Source organism: Carlito syrichta, unplaced genomic scaffold, assembly GCF_000164805.1.
Source record: "Carlito syrichta isolate Samal-C Ts95f unplaced genomic scaffold, Tarsius_syrichta-2.0.1 Scaffold296665, whole genome shotgun sequence".
NCBI classification, from domain to species: Eukaryota; Metazoa; Chordata; class Mammalia; order Primates; family Tarsiidae; genus Carlito; species Carlito syrichta.
The window spans coordinates 44,660-55,322 of NW_007240761.1; the positions used below are offsets into that span (position 1 = coordinate 44,660).

The 10,663-nt window shown below is 59.0% G+C and overlaps 1 protein-coding gene across 1 annotated transcript in view; it reads right to left on the reverse strand.

Annotated features, from left to right (window-relative positions):
- Positions 1-3,586, reverse strand: part of GRTP1 (growth hormone regulated TBC protein 1) — a 21,854-nt gene extending 18,268 nt beyond the window's left edge. Inside the window, exon 1 of the mRNA XM_008054583.2 lies at positions 3,430-3,586. Within this exon, the coding sequence (XP_008052774.1) occupies positions 3,430-3,535 (106 nt within the window). The 5' untranslated portion in view covers positions 3,536-3,586. The remainder of the gene's footprint in view (positions 1-3,429) is intronic.
- Positions 3,587-10,663: the final 7,077 nt, after the last annotated feature.

Below are 10,663 nucleotides of genomic sequence, written 5' to 3' on the forward strand. Positions count from 1 at the left end.
AAAAATCAGCCGGGCGTGGTAGCCCACGCCTGTAATTCCGGCTACTCGGAAGGCGGAGGCGGAAGGATCGCCGGAGGCCAGCACTCCAGTCTGGGCGCCAGAGTGAGACTCCGACTCAAAAAAAAAAACCTGCCCATCTCTTCCTGCGGGTCTGACACAGCCCACTTCCTCTGCGGCCGGGCCCATCCCAGCCATCCCAGTGTGACGTTGGCCCTGGCCCAGCCGTCCTGGGCCAGGGAGCCCCAGATGCTGCGTGGCTGCCCCAGACCGGCCAAGCCTCGCCACGGCCCGACACTGTGGCGGGCACAGCTGGCCTCTACATGCTACCTCTGCACATGCAAGGGAAACAGCGGCGGCACACGTCCACCCGCATGTGCCCCGCTCTGCTCCCCTGGCCCTACCGACATCAAGGGTGTGTGCCGCACACAGTGTGTGGCCACCAATGGATGGGGCGCCCAGAGACAGGACACATGCAGCCAGTCTCCTCTGGGAGGCTGCGAGGCGTGCACACACCCGCCGTGTCTAACGGAGTCCAGCCTCTATTCCAGTGGGATCTTTCTACGACCGCTGTAAAATACCGCGACTGCAAGTCTGTCCCAACTTCTGGCCCCAGGCCTCATCTTTGCTTAGGAAAAAATGGGTTTTGGCTGGGTGCTGGGGCTCATGCCTGTAATCTCAGCACTTTGGGAGGCTGAGGCAGGAAGACTGCTTGAGCCCCGGAAGTCAAGACCAGCCTGGGCAATACAGTGAGACCTCATCTCTACAAAAACTCAAAAAATGAGCTGGTGTGGTGGTGCTAACCTGGAGTCCCAGCTACTTGGGAGGCTGAAGTGGGAGGATCGCCTGAGGCCAGGAGTTCCAGGCTGAAGTGAGCCACGATCGCGCCACTACACTCCCGCTTGGGTGGCAGCGAGACAGTCTCTCTCGAACAAACAACAGAGAAACTAACCTTGAGCAGAACGTTAGCTCTGTGCTTCACACATACTCCTCACTGGGAAGTTTTTACAAAAGACGTTTTTTTTTTGAGTCAGGGTCTCACTCTGCCGCCCAGGCTGGAGGGCAGCGGCACACTCCCGGCCACCGCAGCCTTGACCTGCTGGGCTCTGGCGATCCTTCTGCCTCAGCCTTCCAAGCAGCTGGAACCACAGGTGTGCGCCACCACGCCTGGCTAATGTTTTCTATTTTTTGGTGAGACAAGGTCTCGCCAAGTGGCCCAGGCTGGTCTCCCACCCCTGAGCTCAGGCAAGCCTAGGCCATGAGTCCCAGCTACTTGGGAGGCTGGCGATCACTTGAGCCCAGGAGGTCGAGGCTGCAGGGAGTTATGATCGCACCACTGCACTCCAGCCTGGGCTGCTCTGTTGGGAGAGAGGGAGGGAAAATGGAGGAAAGAAAAGAGATAAGCCAGTCACAAAAGGACAAACGGGACAGGACTCCTCTTACGGAAGGTCCCTGGAGTAGTTAAATTCAGAGACAGAGGCCGGGTGCAGTGGCTCATGCTTGAAAAGCCAGCACTGTGGGAGGCCCAGTTAGGAGGATGGCTTGCGCCTGAATTCAAGACCATCCTGGGCAACGCAGTGAGACCTCGTCTCTACAAAAAGCCAAAAAATAAGCTGGACATGGTAGCGTGCCCTGTAGTCCCAGCTACTAGGTAGGCTGAGGCAGGAGGATCGCCTGAGCCCGGGAAGTCAAGGCTGCCGTGAGCCGTGGTCTGGCCACTGCACTCCAGCCTAGGTGATGGAGGGAGACATCGATGCACAAAGAAAAAAAAAGAATTCAGAGAGACAGTAGAATGGGGGTACTAATAGCTGGGGAGGGGGTGGGAGTCAGCACAGAGCTGTAGTTTACAATGGTAACATGGGAAGTTTTGTTATGTACTATTTTATTTTATTTTATATTTTATTTTAACTTCAGATGTGGGGTACAATTCAGGGTTAGGTGCTTTTTTATTTTTGAATGGGAGTCTCGCTGTATTGGCCAGGCTGGAGGGTAGTGGCCCGCTCGCGGGCACCGCAGCCTCGACGTGCAGGGCTCAGGCCATCCTTCCACCTCGGCCTCCTGAGTAGCTGGGATTACAGGTGTGTGTCACCGCACCTAGCTAATTTTTTTATTTATTGTAGAAATGAGGTCTCATCAAGTTGCGCAGGCTGGTCTTGAACCCGTGGGCTCAATCTTCTCGCCCCGGCCCCCCACAGGACTGGGGTGACAGGCGTGAGCCACCTATCACCATACAAAAGGGCTCATCCCAAAGCTGGCCGAACAGGCTTCAAACCTGTCCTTCGGGCAGAACGCTCCAGCTGCGCGACTCCCACGCCCTCTGGCTCGGTCCTCCTTCCCCCTCCTGAGTCAGAGTTTCTGGCCCCGCTGAGTGACGGCTGCCGGCCGCGCTCCTGTTCCGAGGCCTCTGGCTGCCTTTCACCTTGGGGTCAGGATGCGGCCTCTGCTCCCGACCCGCCTGGCAGCCCAGCCCGGAGCTGCCCCTGGGGACGTTCCCGCTGGCCCAGCCCTGTGGGAACGCAGCCCCTCAGCCTCCCAAGATGCTGGGATGACAGGCGTGAGCCACCAAGTCTGGCCTCCAACCTCGCAGCCCTTTAAAGCAAATGAGCTTTTAAAAAATTATGTTGTGTATAAACCTGTGCTTCTCAAAAACAACTAAAATCGGAAGGGCAGACGTGTTTCCTGAAATTCAAATCATTCAGTGTAGGGCAACCACTTTTAGCACCTGGACCTCTGAGAGGCCAGCGATCCTGGGACTCCATGGCCGCCACAGAAGCTGGAGCAAGTGGCCAGAGGCCACGGCGCCATGGCCCCGGGCAGTCAGGACAGGCTGGCGCCAAAGGGACCCTGGCGCGTGGCCCCACAGCCACCCGCATCTGAGTCCACACGTGTTGGCACGGGCACGAGACCTCTCAGGTGACCTCACCGAGTCAGGCTGCGCGGGGCTGTCTCTGGCGTCCCGAAGAGGCCAGGAAGAAGCCTGGCCCTGCTGTGATGCCGGCCCTGTCCCCCAGGCGCGCAGCCCGTGTTTGCAGGGTGTGTCAGGGCACGGTCTCCTCCCCGCGAACCCTCGTTCTGATTTTTTTTTGGAGTTGGGGGTCTCTGTTACCCAGGCTGGAGTGCAAGCGGCACGATCACCTCGGCCTTCTGGGCTCAGGTCATCCTTCCACCTCAGCCTCCTGCGTGGCTGGGACACACAGGTGTGAGCCACCGCGCCCCGTCTGGTTTAAATTTTAAATGTTTTAGAGACAAGGTTTCGCCATATTGCCCTGGTTGGTCTCGAACCCCTGGCTCAGGCAATCCTCCCTCCTCGGCCTCCCAAAGTACTGGGATGACAGGCGTGAGCCACCGCGCCCAGCCTGATCTTCCCTTTGAGAAGAATAGAGCTTCAAATCAAAGCCAGCAGGGCCTGGTGAGCAACCCCGTCGGCCTCACCTGTCCGGATGGCGTCCTCTAGGCCGGGACTCCGCTCGCCCTGCAGCAGCTGGTGGTAGTAGCCAGGGTTCCGGTCCATCTGGGTCTGGGCCCCGCTCAGCGCCATCCACACGCGGGCGCGGTGCTCCAGTGGGACGCCCTTCCGCACGAAGCGCTTCACTGAAGGCAGAGCCGGTTGGGGAGCCGGTCGGGGACGCTGCCAGCGCCCGGCTTCCCCCTCCCGCCCACGCCAGCTGTCAGAAGGACCCGAACTCCAGCTCTCCTGCGCCCGAGGGGGCGGGCTCAGCCGTGGGCACCTGAGGGGCAAGCCCTGGGGCCTGCCGTTTCAGCTGCAGGCCTCACCGTCGTCCTGCAGCTGGTCTCTATATCGGGGGCGACTCCGTTTTGCAGGGCGTTTTACTGACGACAGATGTGCGAGCAAGTGATCAGCGACTTCCCAATGACCACGGGACACAGGGACAGAAGCCAGCGGCCACGGCCACGGCCACGGCCCTTCACCTGTGCTGGACGTTCCCAGGCGGAGAAAGAGACTTGAAAGAGGCTTGGAGATGCCGCTCACGTCAAGCTGTGTAGCCCGGGGTGCTGTGCTGTGCCCGTAAGGGCCGCAGCCCACAGCACAGCTCACTTTCACAGCAGACACCAAAAGCTTTGCTGCTCTATCACACCGTAAACACCCCAAACGGAAACTGCGCCTCAGGGAAAAAACAAAAGTGGATTTTCCACGAGCTGCCAGAGAAAGAAAGCCGTCTTAGGCGCCAGCCGAACGGAACCGATGCAGGGAGTAAGAAAAGCTTGACAGTCTACAGTCCAGAAAAGCTCCAGAGTAAAACCCGACGAGCCCAGATTCCAGGGTGACCCACAGCTACGATCACCGGGACACAGCAGCTCGACACACCTCGGGGGGCAGAGCCGGCCGTCCCGGGAGGGCACCTGGGAGGCAGCGTGCACTCACTAAGCGCGTGACGGATGGCACCGGGGCGCAGGCGGCGCGCCGAGGTGAGGCAGAGCCGCCCCTGGCGCCACCACTGAGGACCAAGGAGACGGCTCGGGAAGCCCACGCCGGTTGGAAGCTCGCCTGAGGGCTGTGTCGCCGGCGAGAGCATCTCTGGGCCCGGGTTGGCCCTGCGCTTATGGGAAACAAGAAAAGCAGAAGTCTTGCTTTATTTTAAGAATTCTGCCAGAGACACGACTCATCCAGCCCGTTTCCCTCCAAGTTTGACTGCTGCAGTGCGACTTGTCCTGCAATGTGGCCACAGGTCCCACGACCCCTTCAGAGGGCTGCACGGCCAGAAGAGCTCTGAACGCGTTTTGAGTCACTCTTCGCTGAAACGCGAGGGGTCACTCCCGACACCGGCAGGGACCGTCCTACTCAGGGACGCTCGCACAGCGGGAAGACGCGCACACATCAGCGGTCCCTCTGCAGACAAACAACTGGAAATCATACATGTAAGACGAGTACCACTTATGCTAGCCCAAAAGTAAGAGGAGAGATGCTTAGGCCTAAGTCTAACAAAATATCTGCAGGATCCAAATGCCTAATACTATGAAGGAAACCAAAGAAAGCCCCATGCAGTGGCTCACGCCTTTTATCCAAGCACTTTGAGTGGCCAAGGCAAGAAGATTGCCTGAACTCAGAGGTTCGAGACCAGCCTGGGCAACGTGGCGAGACCGTGTCTCTACAATAAACCAAACAATTAGCCAGGTGTGGTGGTGTTCCAGCTACTTGGAAGGCTGAGGCAGAAGGACTGACTGAGCCTACCAGGCTGAGGCTGCATTAGCTGTGATCATGCCACTGCACTCCAGCCTGAGCAACAGAGTGAGACCCTGACTCAAAAAAAAAAAAAAAAAGAAATCAGGAAGACTAAACAAATAGAGAGCTATATATCATGCTCATGCATTAGAGGACTCAACCTTAAGATATCAGTTCTTTGCTGGGCACAGTGGCTCAAGCCTGTAATCCCAGCACTTTGGGAGGCTGAGGCAAGAGGACTGCCTGAGCCCGTGGCTTTGAGACTAGCCTGAGCAACATGGTGAGACCTCGTCTCTACAGTAAATAAAATTAAAAAAAAATAGCCGGGCATGGTAGTTTGCGCCTATAGTTCCGGCTACTTGGAAGACTGTCGCCCAGGCTGGAGCGCAGTGGCATGCTCAGTCACCGCAGCCTCGACCTGCTGGGCTCAGGCGATCCTTCCGCCTCAGCCTTCCAGGTAGCTGCAACTAGAGGTGTGTGCCACCACGCTCGGCTAATTTCTTTGACTTACTGTAGAGACGAGGTCTTGCTACATTGCCCAGGATGGTCTCCGGTTCCTAGGCTCAGGCAATCCTCTCGCCTCTCCCTCCCAAAATGCTGGAATGACAGGCGTGAGTCACCATGCCCGGTTCCAAAACAATTTAAAAAGTGAAGTTGGAAGAGACATGCTATCTGATTTTCTGCTTCACTACAAACCTGCAGTGAGAAAAGACAATGTGTTGTAATCCCGCGCCTTTGGGAGGCCGAGGCAGGTGGTTTGCCTGAGCCCACGGGTTCGAGACCAGCCCGGGCAACCTGGCAAGACCTCGTCTCTGCAATAAATCAAAAACTTAGCTGGGTGTGGTAGTGCACGCCTGTAGTTCCAGCTACTTGGAGGGCTGAGGCGGAAGGATCGCTGGGGCCCAGCAGATTGAGGCTGCGGTGGCCGGGAGTGTGTCACTGCACTCCAGTCTGGGCGATAAAGTGAGACTCCATCTCAAAAAAATTTAAAAAAAAGCCAATGTGGTATTGGAGACAAAGGTATTAACGGGCCATGGAAGAAATCCAGAAACAGCCCCACGCCAAGAGAATCCATTGCTTTTCGACAAAGGTGCAGTGGAAATGTTAGTTCAGACCCAAGAATGGCCAGACAAGAAATCCAGCAACGCAAAGTGCTGGCAAGGGTGCGGAGCAACCACTCGCACACTCGTGCTGGGATGCCAAGTTGCAGGGCCTCTTCGGAAAGCTGGCTTGCCACTTCTTCCCAGATAAACATAGGCCAGGCTGGCATGTGGCTGACGCCTGTCACTCCCAGCACTTTAAGAGGCTGAGGCGGGAGGACTGCTGGAGCCTAGGAATCAGAGACCAGCCTGGGCAACGTAGCGAGACCTTGTCTCTACAAAAATCGAAACATAAACCGAGAGTGGCGGCCTGCTCCTGTAGTCCGAGCTACTTGGGAGGCGGCTGAGGCGGAAGGGTCGCCTGAGCCCGTGAGGTCAAGGCTGTGGTGAGCTGTGATCGTGCCCCTGGACTCCAGCCTGGGCGACAGAGGGAGGCCCCGGCTCAAAAAACAAACCACCAAAGGGAAAAGAATCACCACACTCGTGCCCTTCGAGGCAGCAGTTTCACACCAAGACTCAAGAGAAAGGAAATCTAATTCACACCAAGACCTGGAGGTGAACGTGCCGGAGGCGGGCTGTACACGTCCCTGGTGTCTTCGGCTGGTGAAGTCGGGGTACTCCAGGCCACGACACATTGCTCAGCAGCAGAAGAAAGGAGCGGCCGACACAGCCAGGCCCCACGGATCTCCAACGGGTCTGGGAAGAAGCCACGCCCAGAAGGCCACCACGTGCAGCGCTCTGTCCACACCACGGCCCGGGAGGGCTGAACTGCAGGCCTGGGGCGGGGCCGGTGGGGGGTGCGAGGTGGAAGAGCAGGAGGGCAGATTCTAAAGCGAGGGGCTTCCGGCCTCGCGTGGGCGGGACGCCTGCCGGTGTCTGTCCACCCTCAAGCAACCGTGCGCTGAAGAGAACGGACTTCACGGCAAGCTCTTTTCTTTTTTGAGTCAGGGTCTCACTCCGCCCTCCAGGTTGAGGCGCAGCAGCTCGCTCACGGTCACCGCAGCCTCGACCCGCTGGGCTCAGGCGAGCCCTCCGCCTCAGCCTTCCAAGAGGCTGGAAGTACAGGCGTGCACCACCACGCCTGGCTCACTTTTTATTGTGGAGATGCGGCCTCGCCACGTTGCCCAGGCTGGTCTGGAACCCCTGGGTTCAGGCAATCCTCCCATCTTGGCCTCCCAGAGTGCTGGGACGACAGGTGTGAGCCACCACGCTTGGCTTCACCGCAAATTCTCAGTCCTTTTACAATATAAAGGCTTTCTTTTCTAGAAGGGCAAAATGGGCCCCTGGGAGCGGGCCCCCGCGCGCCGCCATGACTCCTGAGCGCCAGGCCTCGTGCAGGCCTCGGTCTCCCCATCTATAAAACGGGGAGAGGGTACTGAGTCTGGCACCGAAGACACAGGCTGGCTCAGTGCCTCCCCGCTGCGGCGGCTCCCGCCATGTTTTGATAAGCTTGTTATCTGAATCGACACTGTTTCCTCACAGAAGAGCAAAAACAGGCCCCTGTGCTCACAGGCGGACTCTTCCCCGGGGCGGGGCTGGCCCACAGATCGTCACCCGTGCTTGGAGAAGTGTAAAATTCAGAGGAAAGCAGTGGGGACGTTCTGAAGAAGCTCTATCCAGCTGGGTTCACACCGGTAATCCCAGCACTTTGGGAGGCCGAGGCGGGAGGATCCCTTGAGCCCAGGAGTTCGAGATCTGCCTGGGCCACACAGCAAGACCCCCGTCTCTACAACAAAAAATTCAGCAAGGTGTGGTGGTGCACACCTGTAGTTCCTGCAGCTTGGGAGGCTGAGGTGGGAGGAACTTCTGAGCCCAGCAGGTCGAGGCTGCGGTGGCCGTGATGGTGCCACTGCACTCCAGTCTGGGCGACAGAGGGAGACCCCGACTCAAAAACAAGAAGCCCCATCCCAGGAGAGTGTCTCCACTTTTTTGCGTCTGTCTTTGGAAACCTCTCTGCCACGTGGTTTTAACGTGGGTGACGCCAGTTCTGCCAGCTCCAGGGCACCCAGAAGGGGCACACGGTCCTGAGGCTGCTGCCGTGGTCCCTCACCCCAAGGTGGGGAAGAAGCAGGGTCAGGAGCGCGGCAGGGGCTGGGCTTAGTCCTTCCAGGCCAAGGGAGGCAGAGCGCGCGTCCCCGGGGCTCCCGGGGGCACTTGCTACGGAGGGAGTTTTGGAAGACGACACTGCCGCGTCCGCAAGTAGCGTGACCAGCAGCACCCACTGCGACAGTCGCCTTAAGACGTGTCAAGGATGGGTGGTGGCTCACGCCTGTCATCCCAGCACTTGGGAGGCCGAGGCAGGAGGGTTGCTTGAGTTCAGGCAGCATAGCAAGACCTCAGCTCTACAAAAAAATGAAAAAAAAAAATTAGCCGGGTGCGATGGCTCACACCTGCAATCCCAGCTCTGTGGGAGGCGTAGGTGAGAGGATTGCCTGAACCAGGGGTTAGAGACCAGCCTGGGCAACTTGGCGAGACCTCGTCTCTACAATAAATTAAAAAGTTAACCAGGCATGGTGGCGCACGCCTGTTCCAGCTACTTGGAAGGCTGAGGCAGAAGGATGGCCCAAGCCCAGCAGGTCGAGGCTGTGGTGGCCGTGAGCATGTCGCTGCACTCCAGTCTGGGCATCAGGGTGAGACATCAACTCAGAAAGAAATTTAGCTAGGTGTGGTGGTGTGCGCCCGTAGTCCCAGCTGCCTGAGAAGCCAAGGCAAGTGGATTGCCTGAGCCCAATAAGTTGAGGCTGCAGTGGCTGTGAGCATGCCACTGTACCAGCCTGAATGACAGAGACTCCAACTCAAAAAAAAATTAGCTGGGCATGGTGGTACACACCTGTCGTCCCAGCTACTTGGGAGGCCAAGGCAGGAGGATTGCCTGAGCCCACGGGTTCAAGCCCAGCCTGGGGAACTTGGTGAGACCTCATCTCCACTAGCAAAAAAACTAGTTGGGCATGGTGGCTAGTTCCAGCTACTTGGAAGGCTGAGGTGGAAGGATCGCCTGAGTCCCAGTCCAGCCGCCCGTGTGCTCCTGCGGCCTAACCAGTGTCCCAGGGTGCTCCCTGCCCTGGCCTGGGCGCCCGCGCCCCAGCTGAGGGTGCTGGGGTGGGGGGACTCTGCTGCAGGCTGTTGACGCCAACCCCGCTGGCTCCCATGACCAGTCCAACCGCATCACAGAATCCGAGCCCTGCGGACGCCCCGGAAAACAGCGGGCGCGGCCACAGAAACCCAGCGAAACTCCTAGAAAGCGCTGCTCGGGACGAGCGCTCCCAAAACAGAACTGCTGAATCGGGCGCGTGGTAACCGCAAAGGACGGAGGAGGAACAGACACCACAGGTCGGAAGGATTCGGCCCTCGGCCGCCCCCAGAGCCCCTCTGGGCAGGCCGGGTGGGAGGACGGCCGGAGCCCAGACGTGCGCGCTCCGCTCTCGCCACTGCCCTCCAGCCTGCGCAGCAGAGCCAGACCCCGTCCCCAAACAAAACCAAAACCCTGAGCAGGAAGACACAGAATTCGAGGCGGGGACCCGCCCCGCCCAGAGAAAAGCGGCTCGCGAGACCAGAGGGACGACAGGAGGGTGTCTGTGTGGCCGTGTTTTCCGAGGAGCAAAAGGGCGGTGCGGACTCCCCCGGGCCTCGGCGGCGGCCTCTGGCTCGAGTGTGGCGGGGGCTCCAGCAGCCTCCAGACCGGCAGCCTCCAGGTCAAAGCACAGGCCGGGCGCTGGGTCCTGGGGGCTGAGAGGATCTCTTCCCACTTTGTGTTCTTGAGGCTGACTTCAACGCTTCCCGGCTGCCTAAGTTGTACTTTTTTTTAGAGTCGGAGTCCCACTCTGCCGCCCAGGCTGCAGTGCAGGGCACGCTCGAGGCCTCTGCAGCCTTGACGGCTGGGCTCAGGCGATCCTTCTGCCTCAGCCTTCCAAGCAGCGGGAACCCGAGGCGCGCCACCACACCCGGCTCATTTTTTGATTGACTGTAGAGACGGGGTCTGGCCAAGTGGCCCGGGCTGGTCTCGGACCCCTGGACTCAGGCGATCCTCTCTCCTCTGCCTCCCAAAGTGCCGGGATGACAGGCGTGAGCCACCACACCCGGCCAAGTTATGCTTTTTAAAGGACACCTCTATGAACATGAGAGTGAAAAGGCCAGTCAGCTTTTAAGACTCAATCAGTGGGGAAGAAGAAAGCTGGGTGTTCCGCAGGAAGCACGTCAGAGCACGGAGGCGACCCGGGACGGACGCGGGTACGGGCTCTGGGGAGACCTGCCGGAGGTCCCTTCCACCCTGCGCCTGAAGCAGGGCCAGGCTTGCGTGTCCAGGGAGGCCGGCAGTGCCTCCACCCCGTGCCCCAGCAGCCCTGAGGAGGGAGGGCTGGGGGGCTGGGGCCCTGGCGGGGCAGCG